We start from the raw sequence: 19,133 nt of genomic DNA on the forward strand, positions 1-19,133 counted from the left end.
CGTCCAGAGAGCTGAGCGTGAGGAGGGAGCTGCACACATGGGGGAGCTGAGGCTTCAAAGCGGAGGAGGAATGAGACAGGGGAAAGTGGGAGAGGTGGGGAGACCTTCGACTCAAAGGCACCGAGGCAAGAAGCAGCCTGCAGTGTGCTGGGAGTGACAGGCATGGGCACAGCTGGCATGTGGAGATTGGGGACGTGGTGTGGTCAGACGGTTGCTGGGTGGAGGATGGAACAGGGCGAGGAGCCCTTTCAGAGGCTGCTGTGCTCAGCCAGATGAGAGAGAACAGAGGAGGGTGGGAGAGGCAGATCTGGAACATGTTTAGAAGGTGGAAGACGGGGACTTGGGGACTGGAGGTGCCATGCTCAGAAATAGGGAAAAGAGCTGGTTTGGGAGTTTCGTTGCAGGCGGGTTGCACTTGGGGTTTCTGGCAGCCATCCACATGGCAGTGTCCTGCAAGCAGGTGGACCTTGCACATGGGACTCGGGAGAGAGAGGTCTGCGTTGGTGATAGAGATTGGGTGACACATGCGCAGGAGTGGTGGCTGAGTCCCCACAGTGGAAGGCATGAGGGCCTTCAGGAAGGGCACAACCTGGGGGCCATCACCATTTACAGGGCGGGCAGAAGAGGGGGAGCTGAGGAAGGGAGGGGTGGAGTGATGGACAGGACCCGGGTTGCCTGGGGCAAAGGAGCGGTGCGTCTCAGGGAGGACAGCAGGCAGTTCATGTGTCCCCTGGACTTAGCAATCAGGCGGGCACCATGGCCTTTTCAAGAGTGGCTACAGGGACATACTCCAGGCTGCAGGAGGACTTAGGGGCACCTGCTAGGAGCCTGTAGGCTTGGGGACAGGCCCCTGTGCCAGCTTATCAGCTGTGCCACTGTCACTCCTTTTTATGTCCCTTTCCCAACCAGACAGAGCCTCAAAAGGGCTGATGCTGTTTCTATGTGTCTTTGTGTCTCTGGATAAAGTCTAGTTCATTCAAAACATCTTGGAAGTGCACCTACAGCTCCCGCCACGTGCTGTGCTCGGTGTGGAGAACGTCTGCTGTGCCTCAGACTCTGGTGGGGCGCACAGTAGGTCCTCAGACTGCGCAAACAAAGCCCTGGGCCAGGCCCTGCCAGCAACCTGCCAGAAACCTCAGGCGAATTCTGACGTTGTCTCTCTAGGAGTTTTCTCATTGGCAATGAGTGATTTCTGAAAGATAGAGATCTGCTGTGATTTCTGGGTGATTTCTGAAGCTCTTCCTTGTGACAATTCTAGGACTTCTCAGCCTGCTGCTACATTATTTGCCCATGAGGCCTTGGCAGAGTCAGAACCCTGGGGTGGGGGTGGGGAGCAGACACTTCCCAAGACCTCTCTGCCCAAGGATCCTCCAGCTTGTTGTCTTGGTGACCCAAAGCTCTCGGCTACATGCCCCACATGCTCTGTCCCCTGCCAGCTCTGGTGCCCATGCCCACTGGCTTTCTGGGCTCCAGTCATGAGGGTCTTCTCTCAGACCTTGTTCTCCCCACAAGCCTTCCTGCCCCAGAGCCTTCGCACATGCTGTTCCCTCTGACTAGACACCCTTCCCTTAACCCCTCACCTGGTTGCCTCTTCATTCTTTTCTGCTTCACTCAAATGTGGCTTCTGCAGAGGCATCTCAGATCCCTGAACAACAGTCACCGCCTTGACACATCTTCAGAACACCCTATGCTCCTCCCAGCTCTTGTGCAGTGGTTGAGCAAGTCATCAGTTGCTCAAGGTCTGTCCAGTTTCTGCCCTTAGACTCGGGTGAGGGGCGTCCCTGCCATTGGTCCCCTGCTTGGCAAGACTCCAGTCCAGACCTTCTCTGTCTGCAGCTCCCCTCACAGGGTAAGAATTCCGTGGGGCCCTCTCGAAGGCCAGACCCTCCCCTTTAGACCACACTCCCAATACAAGGGACTCCAGAATGTCCCTCAAGGGTGGACTGTGTCACCAGTGGGGTAGCCAAGTGGCAGCGGGTTGCAGGAGGTATGGGCAGCTTGCACACAGGGACTAGAGTGTCCACACGTGTGCATGTGAACCTCTCCTCAGGCCAACATGGCTCTGGGGGTGGGGAGACAAGCAGGCAGGCTGAGGGCCAGGCCAGCTCTTCTCATGCCCACGTTGGGGCAGGGAACTCGGAAGTCACAGAAGTTTTAAATTAGAACCTGGCCTTCCAGGTCACTATCAAAGCATATCTGTCAGAGTAGGGGAATAGAACATGTTTTATTTAACAGTTGTTAGCTTGATGTATAACTTCCAAATGTCTAGACATATGGTGTGAGGCCTCTGTGCATACTCTTGCCCTGGCCCCGCTGGCACTGGGTCAGCCCCACCCACTGGATCATAAGCTCCACCAGGGCAGGCAGTGTGTGCAGTCCCCGGCCCAGGACACAGTGTGTGGCACACAAGAGCAGACAATAAATATTGGCTGTGAGTAACAATGAGATAGGCCAAGTAAAACGCTTGGTGTGGTACCAATGTCCAATAAATAGTAGCTGTCATTTTTTGAATAAATGAACAGGTGAGTAGGGCAGGGGGCCAAGATCTGTAAACTGAGGTGGCTCGTGTCTGAGGAGGGAGGGGCTGCGGACCCCTAGGGTTTACACTTCCTGTCCTGAGGTTGTGTCCTCCTTTGCCCCACCCCGCAGCCTCTCCCAACTCTTCAGGTTAGGTGGGCACCAGGCAAGGGTACTTGACAGCTAGAGGGCCCCCACCCCACCCCCGGCTGTGCTCTAGTGTGAGAGGAGCCTTTTCTGGGGAGTCAGATCATCTACTGGGCCCTGAAGAAGTCACTTTGCCTCTGCAAGCCTCAGTCTCCTCATCTGTAAAATGGGACGGTGTGTGGAACTGGTGCACGTCAAGTGGCAGGTTCAGAGGGCACACTTAGCCAACATGAAGCACCCTTGCACAGAACACCAGCGGGTCAGGGAGGGCAGGAGCATGGAGCCCGAACGGGAAAGCAGGTGAAACTGGGCCGCAGCCAGCCTGCCAGGGGGCCCGCGGCAGCGTCATCCCTGAGGCCTGAGGAAGGCAGGTCCGGCTGCCCACGCTGGAGGCCGGGTCAGTCCTGTTTGGGCAGCGGGGCAGTTGTCTTAGCTGCTTCATGGTCCGCACAGGTCTGGGACACACGGGGTCTTGGTGAAGGCCTCATTCAGGGGAAGGCCCGAAGAAGCCGGGAAGCCCCCTCAGCAAATTCCTCCTCCCAGGGTGGTCTCTCCCAGAACACTCACCCGCACGCTGTCGCATGCGCACAGGGGGCGGCACTGCGCTACAAAGCAGAACCCAATTACCCCAAACAGGACATGCTTCAGAAAAGTCACATTTTGTGAACTGCCCACCAGGGGTCACCATAGCCTCGGAACCGAGGGGTGAGGACGTCACAACCGCCTGCAGACGCGGGGGAGGCGGAGGGTCTGTGAAGTCCAGCTGGGTGGCCTCCATCCGCACTCAGTCGCAGGTATCCGAGCACGGCCGCAGGATGCGCTCCGCCGCCTGGCTCTGGAACACCACGGTCATGGGCACGCTGGTCTCTTCCGTCCCGGCCGCAGCAGCGTGGGCCCGAACACGATGGCCGCGCTCTGCACCGACATGCGTTTCTGCTCGCCGTGCTCGATCCCCCTGCGGCGGGGCGGGTGGAATCAGGGCCCAGAGCAGGGGGGAGACGTGGAGGGGTCCTGCCAGGACCCGCCACCCCATTCCCAGCCACCCGCCCCGCTCACCGGCACAGGTGCTGGAAGAGCGGCCGCAGCGTGTCCCGGCTGGGGGCGGGCAGCGAGCCCACCAGGTCAGGCACACAGCGGCTGCGCTGGGCCTGGTGGTTCAACTCGGAGCAAGGGAAGGATCAGAGGGACAGTCAGACAGGGAGGGAGGAGGAGGAGGGTGGGCTCTGAGAGGGGAGCGGGGTCAGCAAGCGTGGTGGCACAGAGCCCGGCCAAGGGGGTGGCCCTAGGCAGGACAGTTCCACCCCTGCCCCATCCACCCCACCTCCGGCAGGTGCGCGCTGATGGCCGTGATGAACTGGCAGAAGTGTGAGAAGGGGAAGAGGGGCTCGGGCAACTCCCGAAAGAAGAGCCTCAGCGCGCCCGTGATAACCTGCGCGTCCTCCCAGCGTCGGCGTCGGTCGCCCAGGTCGAGAGGCTCATCTGTGGCGGAGGAAGGGAGGAGGTCAGGGCCTCTTAGCGCCTTCAGGCCCCGGGGCAGGGATGGGAACCGGCCTCACCGTGGTCCACCTTACAGCGCAGCTTCTGGATAGTGGCCAGGTTTCCACTGATGCGGTACAGCCCGTCGACGTCCAGCCCTGGGGCAGAGGGAGGCGCGGACCCGGGTGGGGTGGGGTGGGGCTGAAGCCCCTGCTGTGATTCCTACTCAGGGCCCCCTGTTCTTTCCCCACTCAACCCTGCGCCCACCCAGGGGTCTCCACCCTGCAGTCCTGGCAGGAGGCCCGGCCCAGCCCGCCGCACACACAGCGCACCTCGACCCACGTGGCACGAAGCGCGGCTCCGGCTCCGCTCCCGCTCGCACAGCGCGGCCAGCGCGCGGCTGAACCTGGTGCGGGGGAGGCTCGTCAGCGCCCGGCCCTGCGCCACCCTCGCGCGCCCTCTGCAAGCCGGTACCTTTGAGGTGGCCCTTCTGCCGCAGCGACTGCAGCCTGGGCTGCCCCTGCAGAAACTTGCGCTCCCCAGACCCCTGGGGCCCAGGGTGAGCGCACCTGATGTAGGGGAAAGTAGGACCTTGTGAGTTGTCAGTGGCATCTGGGTTGTTAGCAGGGCAGGCCCCAGCGGGGCATCGCCACCCGCTGAGAGAGGTCTCTGGAATGCTCCCCCCCCCCCCCCCACCCCCCCCCGCGCCCTGCACATACTGGGACTCAGCCGCATGTCATCCTCTTTCTCCTGCCAGCTTCCCAGGGCTCACTAGACAGGAAGTCCACACTGCCACTCTCACTTTCCTCCTGGGGGGGGCGGGCAAGTCTGCAGACTGCAATCACATAGCTTCAGAGAGGCAGGACCTTGGGCCAGCTGCGGGTCCTTCTGGGGTGGGGCAAGGGACCTGAAATGCCCTCCCCGCAGGCACGGTCCTCAGGCAAAGCGATCCCTCTTCCCTTACCCAGATTAACTCCCCTCACCTCTACTATGGAACCTCAGCACATTGGCCTCCTTCAGCTGCCTGGAGCCGAACAGGTGTTGGAATCAGTCATCCTGTCCTCCCCTACCCACCTCCCAGTGCCTGGCCCCTCTTCCTGTATTTTCCTCAGCTCCTGTAGATGTAACCCAGCATATGGCTCCCAGTACTGAGCTTCTAATTCCGACTAGGGCCAGAGTACTGCCAACAACTGCACCAACATCACCTCTCTGGCTCTGGGTTCCTACCTCTATTAATACAGCCAAAAGCCGCACCCAGTATTGGCTCATAGGGAATTAAGGGTCAAAACCCCCCAGGTCATTTCCAGGTAACTAGTTGTCAGAGGGGACCTGCCCTATCTCTACTTACACAATTGATATTTTGAACCTAAGAACTGGGAGACTCTTGAAATCGATACTTTTAAACTTTACCTTCTAGTTTTAGCCTGCCATTCCAGCCTGAATTTGGTTCCCAGAATATTTACTTTTCCTCCTGCCTCCCTCAAAATGGGAAACTCCTCTAGGATGAGCCCCCATCGCACGTGGAGAGGGTGCCTGCAGGGTCACCCCCAGGCTGGATTTGCAGATGACAGAAGGCAGTTTCTTTAGCATCCTGCCATCCCAGCCATGCAGGGGACACTGCATTTGCAGGGAGTGTCACCTGCCCACTGGTGCCATGGAGCTCCCTGTGTCCCACAGTGGGCACAGCTGCCCTGCGTTACAGCTGGCCACCCCTCCCTAGTGGCCCTAGAGACCCCAGGCCCTGCCTACCAGCTGCTGGCTGCCCTCGGCGATGGCCTTGTGCCAGGTGTTGATGATGGCCTCTGAGTCATGCTGGATCAGGTACTCTGAGCCATTGTGGCTCCGTAGCTAGAGGGACACAAATCACTGGGTCATCTCTGGTTCCCTGAGTCTGTCCTGGGGATTGGCACCGAGGGGGGGGGGCTACAGAGATGGAGGTGACCTGTCCCCTACCCCCAGGAACTCAGAGCCTAATGGAGCCAAGGGCTTCCACCTCACTTAAAGCAGTGGGTGACAGCTTCTCTGTGTCACAGATGACCAAACCGAGGCTCAGTGACTTTTAGCAGCTTCCTCATGGGCACATAGCTAGCGGCAATGGAGGGCAGACCTGCATGGCTCAGCTGTCGGGGAAACTTCCCCTGCCCCAACCCACCTCCACATGAGCCCCCGCAGGATGTGGCAGGCCTCACCCAGAGCGCTGGCCTGCAAAAAACTAAGCGAGGGAAGCTTCCTGAGGGACAGCCCCGGCCTCTGGAACTGACAGGGAAGGAGATCTGGGGAGAGAGGATTTGAAAGCGGATCCCAGAGAAAGCGAGTGTCCCCCGCGCTCTGAGGACCTAGAGTGCTGCCCTCCTTTAGCAGCCAGGAGTCCCCACCCTCTCTCACCCCCCAGCCTGGGCAGTGCATTCCCTCTCAGCCCACTTCACCGAGACGCAGAAATTTGAGAAGCAGAAATTAAACAAAACACCAGAAGGAAGCTGGCTACGACAGGCCTGAAGCTCCAAGCCCTTTCTGAGTGGATGGGTCCTCCGCAGCCTCTGGCTCTGAGGACCAAGTTCAGGGTTAATGTCAACGCTGGGCAGTGGCAGCCCCCACCAACCGTGCCCTTTAGGTCCAGTGGGAGAGGCAGCAGAAACTGTCTCAAACAAGGAACAACTTCTAGAATCAGAGAGGACTGTCTTTCGGCTGCCCTTTTAAACTCATACATGAATACTATCAATATTTAAACTGCTTTAAAAATGAAGAAAAAAAGAAAAACGCATGTTCCACCCCTCCACCTCCCTTGCAAAGACTAGAAACCCTTGAGCGGCAGCCAGCACAGCCCCACTGTGATCTAAGCAGGCAGGGGCCCCTCTGGGGATGACCCCAGAGAGTGGCCTAGTGACACTTCTAAAACAACCTCCATTCTCGGTGGCAGCTCTCTCAAAACATAGTCAGCTCGTATCTGAAAGTTTCATGCAGAGGACAAAGCTGTTCTGCAGATTTGTTCTGGTTAAAAAAACAAAATGTGGCCAAGCTGCATAGCTACACAGCAACATACTGCAGGATACGCTGATCCTGCCACATGCACAGGCAGGCTGAGGGTACTAGCGGCTCCCAGGGGACTGATACTGACGTTTTCTGTGGCTTATGGGGTGACTAGGAAGACCTGCTGTGAACATTTCCTGGGCCCCACTAACCCATCTGTCCTTGATGATATAGAATTTGGGGCTGTCTCTTGAGGAACGTCCTGGAGTTGCCTACAGGCCACCAGGAGTGGAGAGAGGGTGGCTACCAGCCAGCCTGGAGACAGGGGGTTCCTTGACCTCCACTCAGGACTGTCAGCCTCCCCCTGGGCTGAGCAGCTTCCAAGAGCACCGTCTGCCTCCTGCTCCTGGCCAGCACAGACAGCTCAGAAAGTCCTGCTCCGACACTTTCATCAAAAGCCCACAGATGACCTTCATAAGAAAACTGAAGGCTATCCCTTGAGGTCAGAGAAGGGACATGGCTAGCAAATGTGATGTCCCTCCTCCACGTGACACTATAGCAGACATTGCTAGTTGATCACAGAATCCTACCCTGCCAGGCCTGGAGAAGGCTCCAGAATTCTCAAGGTAGCTCCAGATCAGAGTAGCTCATGAAACGAAACCAGTTTTCCAACTCTGCTCTGTAGCCATCCTGGTTCTAGAACTGAATGAACCTTGATGAATCATCAGAAAGCTACACACTCAGCCTCCTTGCAGAATGGCTTTTTCTGAGCCAAGGTACAAGGTTATGCTTTTGGCTATCATCATCATATGGTGCCCCAACAGCCCTGAGACTCCTAACTAAACCTCCGGGGAGTTCTTTTGCAGGCACTGGCCTCATGCCTCTAGATCCCATGTTTGTGGAGCTACACACTAGACATTTTTTAAGAGCTAAGGGTTAGGCTGGGTGCAGTGGCTCACGTCTGTAATCCCAGCACTTTGAGAGGCTGAGGCAGGAGGACTGCTTGAGGCCAGGAGTTTGAGACCAGCTGGGACAACGAAGCAAGACCCTGTCTCTACAAAAAAAATTTTAAAAATAGGCCAAGCATGGTGGTGTGATGGTGGTGTGTGCCTGTAGTCCCAGCTACTCGGGAGGCTGAGGCAGCAGGATTGCTTGAGCCCAGGAGTTTGAGGGTGCTGTGAGCTATGACGACGCCATGGCTCTCTAGCCTTGGTAACAGAGTGAGACTCTAGCTCCAAAAAATAGAAAAAGAAAAGAAAAAGAAAAATGAGACAGCACATGAACAGTGAAGGGTGTGGCGTGGGAGGACCCTTGCCTGCTGGGGGAGCCTGACAGCTCGTCCACTGCCCTGGCTTACTCACTGGGGACCCAGTCCAGTTGGAAGCTGGGCTCTGGCCCAGGGGCAGGATGGGGACCCAGGGAGAAAGAGCAGGGTGCCCAGCCCGTCAGAGTAAGCACCAGGGCCAGGGAGCTTCCTGCCTCAGGCTGGGATGCTGCCACCATTCTAGCGGCCACTATTCTAGGCAGGACAGGGTCTCATCTCCCAGAGGCCTCTACTTCTCACTACCCTCCAGGGCAAGGACGAGTAACTCAGCTCCTGGGGAGGGAACTACAGAATCCATGGCCTTGAGCCCTGAGAATTCCAGCCCCAACTCTTCCCAGGTGCTCCTCCTTGGGGCTTGCCTACAGTGAGGGTCCCTGGACATCAGGACGCCCCTTCCCTCCTTCTGGATTTGCCTTTGGGGACTCAGGAGAGAGAGGCCCCCTTCAGCTCCACCGTGTACTCAGGGGTGCAGAACCTGGAAGGCTGCCTCTGTGGGACAGGGAGGAAGGGTGGGCAGGGTCACAGGGAGCCCTCAGCTCCAATGGGCCTGCTACCGCACTGTGGCTGTAGGGACAGGATGGGGTGGCTGGGTGAAAGGGACCCAAGGGTTCCTGGAACCCAGAGATCCTGCTGGCTGGCCTGTCCCTTGCCTGTCCACCCAGGAGACGAAAGGAAGGAGCAGAGCCCCATCCCTGTGAGCAGGTGTGTCCAGCCCCCAGCCTCCCTGCCCTCCAGCCCCGAGCTGTCCACCCTCAAGGACTGCTCCCCATCCCCACGTGGCTGAAACTGCTTGTCCTGGGGTGAACCTGCTGTTGTCACCTGCTCCCTGCCAAGGCCCAGCTCCTTTGACACTCACGGACCACTGTCTCAGACCTGGTGTGTTCTAAGCCAGACAGAGCAGCTGGGGGGGTCCCTGCCCTGGGGGCCTGGGCCTCACCAGGCCAACTGCAGTTGGGGTCTTTGAGTCCTTGAAGAACGTCAGGACACCACCCTCCAGCACCGTCCAGGAGGCGCCCCCCACCCCCGTGCTTCTTCCCAGATGGGGGTGGCTGGTGGGCAGGACTTAGACTCGGTCCTAGGCTGAGGCCCCCCTCCTCGCCCCAGGAGCAGGGCACCCGACTGTGAGGGGTGGACTCCCAAATCTAACACTTGGTGGCCAGGTGATCTCAGGCAAGTCACTTTAATCTCTTGGTGCCTCAGTTTCCTCACAGGCCCTCTCATGAGGTCACTAAGATTAATAAGAGCCTGGCATATGGGGCGTGAACCTCATCTCTAAGGCCCACCCTGCCCTGGTCTAGGAGCAGAGGGGCTCTCCCCGGAGCCGCTTTCCCTTGTCCACCGCCCTGGTGCGATGCGGCAGCCCTGCCTTGTCCAGGGTCTCGATCTAAGAGAAGGGGAACGAGCAGGTGGTCCAGAGGGTGAGGCATGGGGGGCAGAGGCCAGTCTCCCCCTCAGCTCAACTCCCTACGGGCTGGGCCTGTGTCTCCACTGAACGCTCGGTACCAGCCCAGCCTCCTGGCTGGAGCGGGTGGCGCCTGCTCCCCGGCAGCAGCGGCAGGAGAGATTCCTTCCCACTTCCCAGCCTCACCCACCTCTGGGGGCTAGTGCTGGGGCCCCTGGGGGGACAGATGTGTCCCACCCAGTCTTTGCCCCCAGGATCTCCAGAAACTCCCCGTTTCTTCTGTGGTGGTCCTGCCAGGGCCTTCATGCCACCCCCGTTACCTTCTCCTCGGGAGGGCTGGCCTGGGCTGGAGTGTCACTGTCCTGGCTAGATTTGTGCATGCTTCGAGGGGCAGGGACAGGGACCTGGGGAGAAAGACACTGTCATATATAGTCTCCCCCTCTCTCCCCAGCTGGTTACCTGGGGCAGCTCCGACCGGACGGACGAGTCGTCTGGGTTGTAGAAGTATTGTTTGTTTCCCGTGCTGGTCCTCCAACCTCTCCCACTGTGGGGAGCGGGATGATCAGGGCCCCCCACCCAACTCGTGAGAGGAGAGAAAAGGCTCCCTCCAACCAGGGTCCAGGTCAGCAGCAGGAAGCTCGGAGAGGCAGACGCCGGCGACTCTGAATCTCAGCCTGGCTTAGGGTCTCCGTGGGAGCTGCGGTTTAGAGTGCCAAGGGGAGCCCATAGTGAGGACAGTAGACGGGAGCCACCCCTGGCTGTCTGGGTCCATCTGCCCACTGCCCCTACCTGCTCTGGGGTGAAGCTGTTGGTGTAAAGCTTCTGCTTGTCTTGGCTGATGCGACAAGACCGGCCGCGGGGTGTGGTCAAGGGAGAGGTGGCGCCGGGCTCACCGAGGGAGCCCACGGGGAATAGTCTTCCTCCGGGTAACCGGTCAGCAACTCAGGGTAGTCCGTCTCGGGGCTGGGGGGCTGCAGGGACCAGCCCACCCCCTTGCCATTGGGTCCCTGGGGCTGGGTGGAGCAGGAGGCGGGGCCAGAGGGACGGCAGATAGCCCCGCCCCTCGCCCTCTGGTCCCTGGGGCTGCCGGGGCCAGTCTCGGCGCATCTCCGCCCAGGCGGTGTCGCCGGTCGGGCACGGTCGCAGAAGAACACCCCGCGGCTCTGCTCATCCCAGCATCGGCTCCACTCGGTCTCGAGGCTCTCGCGGCTGCCCACGGAGGTCGCGGAGGTGGCTGGGATAGCGGAGACCTCAGCAGTCTCAAAGGGCGACTCGACTCCCAGGTCGTCAGGCCCGTGTCCGGGTTGTAGCAGTAGGGGGGCGCCGGTGCTGGTGCCTGTGTGCGTCTCCCACCCCGGGCTGGGGCGGGGGCCGCGGCCGCGCCCGGCGAGAGGCCCGAGGCTGCCTCGCTACGTTCGCGTACACAAGCTCCGGGGGTTCATCCACCTAGGGAAGGAGGAAGGAGACGTGACTTTCAGAGGACCACTGGGGTCACACAGTGCTGACTTGGGCACTTGCCACCTGGGTGACCTTCAGAAAGTCACAATGCCTCCCTGCCTCAGTTTCCCCAGGTACAAAATGTCTACTCTGCCCGTTCCAGAAATTGTAGTGAGGATAGAATGAGGAAATGTTCTTGAAAGTGCTTTTCAAAGTATTTAGTGATGCAGATGGATGTGTCAATTGCATTAATTATATTTATTACCAATAATAAGATATCGATAGATAACCCAGATCTCACAGCTGTGTACTCACAGAGGCCAGTAAGATGTTGGGCAGGAACAAAGAAGTGGCCTGGGTGCTCCCTGGACCCAGCTCGCATGGCCTTTTACCGACTAATTTCTTTCTCCCTTCCTCCTTTTCAGAGCTGACTTCTCTATCCCTCACTTAAACACCAGCCCCCTGCCCAGAAGGCCTTCCACACTCCCTTGATGACAGATCCCGTCCTCCTGCAGCCTGACTGGGCTGGGGCTGCGCCGCCTCTGCCAGGGCCCCAGTGCCGGGTGTCTCACCTTGCTTCTCGCTCTGCCGCCTGCGAGAGCATGACCAGCTGTAGGTCACCACCTCGCAACCCCTCTCTGGGCTCACACATCCAACTGCTGCTGGGGTGTCCTTTGTAGGCCTAGAAAGATGTCCAAAATCAAATTGTCTCTCTTTCTAGTATCAGCATCACCTGTTACTCAGGTAGAATCATCTGTGACTCCTGCCTCCTTAGCGTCATTTGTCACTGAGCCCTGGTGATCCCCGTGCTTGAACCTTTCAGACCCTACCACTTCACAGGTCACATGGGTTAGGACAGGGACACGCTGCCACAAGAAGTCAGCACGCACGACAGACAGGTACCCCACGGGGCAACTGGTCTGGTCTCTTGATGAGTCAGCATCAAGGCAAAGGAAAGGGTGGGGGGTGTTCAAAAGAGATTAAAGAGACAGCCAGAAGCAAGGCACGACCTTGGACTGGATCCTGGTGCAAACAAACCAGGAGAGAGGGAGAGAGGGAGAGAGAGAGATGTGTTAGGACAACGGAGGCAATTTGACTATGGCCTAGGTCTTAGACAACATTCAGGAATGAATGTTAACTTTGTCAGCTATAATAATGGTAGAGTGGTTATGAAAAACAAAACATTACTTTTCAGAAATTCATGCTGAAGTTTTCAGGTGTGAAATAGGATGTCTGGAATGTATGACTCCTCAGTGGAAAATGAATAAATAAAATTAGCCTGTCAGTTATTAAATGAAGCTCGAACAGATCGAATTCTCTTAGTAAAAGAGTCAGCTCAGGTTTTAAAATGCAGTGATATGATGTGTACAAGAAATACAGTTTAAAAAATGATAATGGTTGAAAATAAAGGATTTATTTTTAATGTAATATAGTGTAAAATAAAGAGTGGCCATATTAAAAATAGAAGGGTAAAATTTAAGATTAAGCACTAAAACACAGTAAAGAGAGATGACATGTAGTGACAGGAATGCACAATTCATAAAGATAGAATACTCAAAATCTGCACGCTCCCAAAAGCAGCATCGTTAAATATGAAAAGCAAAAGCTAATAAAAGCACCAGAAGAACTTTATAGGGGAAATTTGAGAGGGAGGTTTAATAAAACTTCATCAGAATTAGCATAAAAGACCAAAACCAAAAAGGATACAAAGGAAGTGAAAGTTTGAATTATACATAATCAATAAACTTAATAAACTTGATTTGATACAGGAGGGACCTTTTATCCCTTAAATAGAAAGTGTACATTTTTTCCATATGTCTATGAAAAACTTAGAAAAAAATCATTTACTTGGCCACAAAGAAATTAATAAATTTTAAAAGCATAATATATACAAATCTAGAGAAAACAAATGCTTTTGTAGTAAAATTAAAATGACCAAAATTAACTAGAGAACTAGTAGATACTTGAATAGATCTAATTAACACTGAGAAAAAAATCTGCCACCAAAAAAGCACCGGGTCCAGAGGGTTTCATGGGAGGGAATCGTAGAAACCTTTAGATTTTACCTCTGGCAACACCTTCCTCCTCAAGGAGGCATCCCTAGAACTTCCTCTCCCAGCAAGATCCTGCACCCAGCAGACACGCCACCACATCATATCATAACCACAGCATATCGCATTGTCACATCGTGTCATGTTCTTCCCATGCCCAGGGGCCTGGCACTGACTACCTGTGCAGGCTGGCATTTCAGTACTGATGCCCGCCCCCTCCCACCACTGGACTTGGTCAGCTCTAGGAAGGGCAGAGAAAATAGGTGCAGAGGGAGACTGACTGCTGGGGCCCAGGAAGGAGGTGAGGAGGCGGGGTGGGCTTGTCAAGGGCCCATCTCAGGAGGCCTGGGGCCGCAGGGAACCAGGGGCTGAGAGGGGAATAATGAGGCCGGGGCTCCAGGGAGATCCTCAGAGGACCATTGGGCCACCTCCCAGCCTGCAGGGGACGGAGGGGTAGTTGCGGAGAGCTCCGGGTGGCCAGAGCTATGTGGGGTGGGGGAGGGACCCAAGAACCTGCTCTCTCACAAGCCGGGTCACAGGCTGGGCAGCGGCGCTCCCGGGCCCTGGGGCAGCAGGTGCCTCACGGGGAGGGAAGGTCAGGCCAGGTGTTCGGAAAGCAGCCAGCAACCCAGGGCTGCCCTAGCTGGGGGCCGGGGAGCTCCCTGGAGTCCCCTTAGCTTGGCTGCAGGGCCTCTGCTGTTACCAACCCCACTTTGCAAAGGCCCCTGGCCGGCCCCGAGAGAGGACGGGTGGATCTGTCCCGAGGCCAGTTGCTGTATCTCAGTCACAGCCACCTCGGGCTTCCCTTGGAGTTTGCCCTGGGAAGTGGGAGCGGGTCTGCGATCCGGAGAGGAGGAGTCACCAGGTGAGTTTTTGGACAGGATAGGGAAGGGCTGGTGGGGAGTCTGGGGGAGGGGGGAGGGCAGGAAACCGTGGCCGCCCCTTCCCCAGGTGAGGGGTCCACTCACAGTTCCTGGAGGAGGGAGGACGAGGGCCCTGGGCTCCTTCCCGTGCAGGCCGCCTGCTCCAGTGCGGCACCTCCCGGGCTGTTTGGGTAAGAAGTGGCAGCTGGGCCGTAACTCCTCCTCCCAGTGGCCGGTGGCCGGCAGCAGCAGCAGCGGGCTCCCGCCGCTCTCCCGCCTCTGGGGCAGGACGGTGACCGCACCCAGAAATAAGGACTGTGGCCTCGGGGGAGGGGCCTCTGAGGCTTTCGCCGGGCTTCCCCCGCTCCCTGAGCGGCCACCTTGGGGGAGAGGTGTCCTCCCAGCTCACCCTCCCCCACCTCTCCCTCCTCAGAAGCCTTTGCTTCCGCCCTCTCCTGGGATGTCAAGACTCTCCTACTGCACCCTCAGCTGCAGACAGCAAGGGCAGGGTTTGGAATTCATGTCTGCGACAGGGCTGGGCACATAGGTGTGTGCAGAAAAGTGAGCGCTTGTTTGCCTTTGGCTTGTACTGTTCTTGCTGAAGGTAACACGGCGGTTAACCCTGAAGGCCACTTGGCTGAAATAGGGCCCAGAACTGACCTGGACACAGCCACTTCCTGGCTGTGTGACCTTTGGCCAGTCATTAAACCTCTCTGAACCTGTTTGTACTCAGGGCAAATTGGGGTACCTATGTCTGCCTTCCAAGATGCCAGGAGCTTAACCCTGGGTGCAAGCCTTTGAGTGAGAGCCCACAGGACTGTTAGCTCCTTTGGGACTGTGCCTTATGATGCTTTGGGTCCCCAGTGTGCAGCAGGGTGACCAGCACACACCAGGTGCTCGGTATGTGCTATTTGAGTGAATGATGAATGACAAGGCTGTAAAATGCCATACATGGCAGAGGCTCCTCTCTTCTGGGGGTGCCCTGGGCCTGCCGAGTAGCCTGCCCCGAGCCCTGATATGAAGCCCTGCAGATGGGCACCCTTCACCCTCCCCAGTGACCCTGGTCGTCTCCCTCCACACATCCTTGCCTCTCTGTTCTGGGCCCTCCCGCATCTTTTCTCCCAGGATCCCCTCTCAGCAGCCCCCTCCTCCCCATCCTCAGCCTCCCGGTCTCCTGGCTCTTGACCGTCCACTTAAACTTGGGGAAGGCTCCACCCTCGGCCCTATACCGGCTCTGGCCTGTTTTCTACACGCCGTTCTCATCGTCACCTTCGCGCCTGCCTTCAGCAACTGGGGATGCCAGGACCTGGGGGATCTACTTCTTCCTTGGTTTGGGCTCCTAGGTGCTGGCCCTTGGGCAGACTTATAGAGCCCTGGTTCATGGTCAAGGGCTGCCTCCTCGCCCCTCCTCAGCACACACACTCTCTGTGCACACTGTCCGAGGGCAAGGCCATTCCCCCACCTCCAGCGCACAGCTCAGAGGGGCAGGCACACGCCCACCGTCACCGGGACAGAGAACGTGCCTGGGAGCGCGCCACCGAGAGCCTGCCCAGAAAGGAAGGGGCGCTGGGGGAAGGAGCGCTGGCATCCGGCCACCTACCCCAGAGGAGCTGCCTGCCTGCAGGCAGAGCCAGGGGACACAGGGCCCCGCCTGCGTCCCCGTCCGCCGGGTGCTGTTCCCCACCCTGGCCACCAGGGGGAGGGCTGCCCCCGAAGAAAGAAACCCCAGTGAAGGCCGCGCAGACCCGAAGGGAAGCGCACTGAGAGGGACCCCAGGTCGTCTGAGGGGACCGCCCGCGACTGCCCAGCGCTTCCACGCCCCGCCCAGGGGTCAGACGGTTTCTGCGCATCTGGTTTTCCTCAGGGCGCCCCTCCCTGAAAAGTTGCTAAAGTTCGAGATGTCAGGGCCCCCGGAAGGATTCTGAGGATGTAAGAGTGTTTTTAAAACGTGCTCTATTTTCAATTTCCCAAATTAACACAACTGGACTCTGAAGAGAGAACCCCCGCCCCCTACCATAACTGGCCGCCTTTCTGAAACAGACTCATTGAGAGGTTTTTGGGTTTGGTTTTTTCAAAAGAAAGAAAGAAAGAAAGAAAGGGAGGGAGGGAGGGAGGGAGGGAAGGAAGGAAGGAAGGAAGGAAGGAAGGGAAGGAAGGAAGGAAGGAAGAAAGAAAGAAAGAAAGGAAGGAAGGAAGGAAGGAAGGAAGGAAGGAAGAAGAAAGGAAGAAAGGAAGAAAGAGAAAGGAAGAAAGGAAGAAAGGAAAGAAAGGAAGAAAGGAAAGAAAGGAAGGAAGAAAGGGAGGGAGGGAGGGAGGGAAGGAAGGAAGGAAGGAAGGAAGGAAGAAAGAAAGGAAGGAAGGAAGGAAGGAAGGAAGGAAAGGAAGGAAGGAAGAAAGGAAGAAAGAAAGAAAGAAGGAAAGAAGGAAGGAAAGAAGGAAGAAAAGAAAGGAAGGAAGGAAGGAAGGAAGAAGAAAGGAAGAAAGGAAGAAAGAGAAAGGAAGAAAGGAAAGAAAGGAAGGAAGAAAGGGAGGGAGGGAGGGAAGGAAGGAAGGAAGGAAGGAAGGAAGGAAGGAAGGAAGAAAGAAAGGAAGGAAGGAAGAGAGGGAGGGAGGGAGGGAAGGAAGGAAGGAAGGAAGGAAGGAAGGAAGGAAAGGAAGAAAGGAAAGAAAGGGAGGAAGAGAGGGAGGGAGGAAGAGAGGGAAGGAAGGGAGGGAGGGAGGGAGGAAGGAAGGAAGGAAGGAAGGAAGGAAGGAAGGAAGGAAACAAACTGAAATGTTGGAAACAGCCCAAAAGGGAAATGGATGCCTGCCATTCACATCCATCTCGTCTGAACCCCCAAGCTCCCGGGAGAGAGGCGAGGCCGCTGGAGCCAGTGCAGGGCCGCGAGCCCCCATCCCTCATCCAGGTGCGTTTCGGAATACAGATTGGCTGCAGGACAGCACACACCTGCCAGAGGTTACATAACCTCCCGGCAGGGCTTGGGCTGCACCCTGCGATTAAGCTTATTTGCATTTCTGCAGCAAAACATGAATATTCACGCCAAGTGTGATAAAGATTGTCAACATCCTCATATTGGTCCAAATGAAATTTTGTCACCGGGTGAATTACAAAATCCTTTGGGCTTCCAGGGAGCTTTGGCACTTGGGAATTGCAGAGAAGGGATTGTGAGCCTGTACCACTCTCATTTTGGGTTTGGGGAAAGTGAGTTCGTCCGAAGTCGGTGAACACAGTGGCAGGCCTCTAGCGGGACCCTAAGCCAAGCAAGTCTCCTCGCACCCCGGCTCCGTGCAGGCGCGGCCACCCGCCCCCCTCTACCCCAGCACCCAGCTGCGTACCTGCTGCTCCGGGCTCTCCTCCCACTGCGGGCCCTGCACGTCCAGGATGGCCTCATAGACATTCTCAGAGTCGCTGTGTGCCAGGGGCCATGGGCACACCCAGGAGCCCACCACACTGCAGGCTTTGAAGCAGCCCGGGCTCCTGAGGAGGCCAGCAGGAGGCATGCGGTGGTGCGTGCCAGGTCGTCCAGGGACCGACTGTGCTGGTTGCATTGGGTGCCCAGGGCCGCACTATGGGCAGGCCAGGTGCCAAGTTGCTGCATTTCCTAGGGGAGTCTTCTTTTAATTAATTTGTTGGGGGGTTCCCTATAGGGCCACTCCAGTCTTGGGGAATTGCCCCAGGCAACTCCCACTCAGGACTCCAGTCACCCAGGGTTGCCAAGGCTGGGAGGTGATTAAGATGCCCCTTCTCTTCGGAGCTGAGGAACCCAGTCTCTCACTTATCTAGGATCCTAAACAACAATTCTTAGTAAAAGAACCAGCTCAGAGAAAACCAAGACCATCAACCAAAAATGAGAGGTCGGGAGCTCAGGAGGACTTACCAGTTCCACCAAAGGAGAAGCTCCGAGCAGAGGGCCCAAAACGGCCATGCCGGTACCTGGCGCCGACTTTGTGCGGCTCCTTCGGCGGTCCTGAGTCTTCTCTGAGCCCCACGTCTGGGCACCAATCTTGTCAATGGAAAAAAGCCAAACTCTGTAAAATAATTTTAAAGAGATTTACTCTCAGCCAAATTTGAGGGCCATGACCTGGAGCCATGCGCAAGAAGCCCTGAGCAAGTGGACTGGCTGTGGCTGGGTTACAGTTTGGTTTTATACATTTCAGGGAGACAGAGGTTATAGGTAAAGTCATAAATCAATACATGGGAGGCATACATTGGTTTGGCCCAAAAAGGTGGGCCATCTCAAAGAGGCGGCTTATAGGTTATAGGTGGGTTTAAAGATTCTTTGACTTGTAATTGGTTAAAGACATGGAGCTTTGTCTAAAGGCTTGAAATGTTTTAACATAGTTGCTGTTTATCAGAGATGAGCCACTGGACATAGATTTGTTGTGTAAATTGAGGACCTGCAGGTTTGTCTTGCATACCCTTAGGCCTGTCAATGGGTTGTCCCCAAGAAGGAAGTGGGGCATGATGAGGCATGTCTCACCTCCCTCCTCCTGGCAGGCAATTTAGTTTTAGGATATTTCTTTGGCCATGAGGGGGTCCATTCAGTCAGTCAGTGGGGGGTGAGCCTTAAAATTTTATTTTAGTTCACACTTAGAAACATTTACTCTGAGGCTGCTTCACACCCAAGGAGAAATCAAGGAAATTAACTCACACTCAATATAAATTTCCAAATATTAAATCCTGTGTCTTCCCCCCCACCCCTATTTCTTATTCATTAGCAGAAGAGCTGAATCATGATGATTTACATAACTGATAAAATTTCCATTGCTTTTTTCTCTTCTTGGAAGGAAGGTGTTTTGTGATCCATTATTTGTTTATATCTAAATTCATTTTGATTTGGCTTGGTTTCGGTTTCTCTCCTTTGTTTTCTTTACTTCTGTCTTTCTCCTCTTAATAATTTATTGTCTAATCCACCGGCTTTTAGGTTTTATCTTTGATCATTTGCGAA

At 56.3% G+C, this 19,133-nt stretch overlaps 1 protein-coding gene across 1 annotated transcript; it reads right to left on the minus strand.

Moving 5' to 3' along the window:
- Positions 1–2,481: 2,481 nt before the first annotated feature.
- On the minus strand, positions 2,482–18,110 carry LOC123623614 (rho GTPase-activating protein 27-like). Its single transcript, XM_045530947.1, is given in 25 exon segments — positions 2,482–3,540; positions 3,543–3,619; positions 3,721–3,812; positions 3,986–4,143; positions 4,221–4,298; positions 4,473–4,709; positions 5,124–5,164; positions 5,215–5,306; positions 5,890–5,988; positions 6,289–6,413; positions 8,892–8,995; positions 9,742–9,815; positions 10,154–10,237; positions 10,623–10,744; positions 10,747–10,807; positions 10,809–10,964; positions 10,967–11,107; positions 11,110–11,151; positions 11,153–11,195; positions 11,197–11,279; positions 14,029–14,139; positions 14,290–14,564; positions 15,785–15,944; positions 17,521–17,751; positions 18,063–18,110. Coding segments are annotated over 25 exon segments (2,826 nt in total). The 3' UTR covers positions 2,482–3,448.
- Positions 18,111–19,133: the final 1,023 nt, after the last annotated feature.

This window comes from Lemur catta, chromosome 18 (assembly GCF_020740605.2).
Source record: "Lemur catta isolate mLemCat1 chromosome 18, mLemCat1.pri, whole genome shotgun sequence".
Lineage (NCBI taxonomy): Eukaryota > Metazoa > Chordata > Mammalia > Primates > Lemuridae > Lemur > Lemur catta.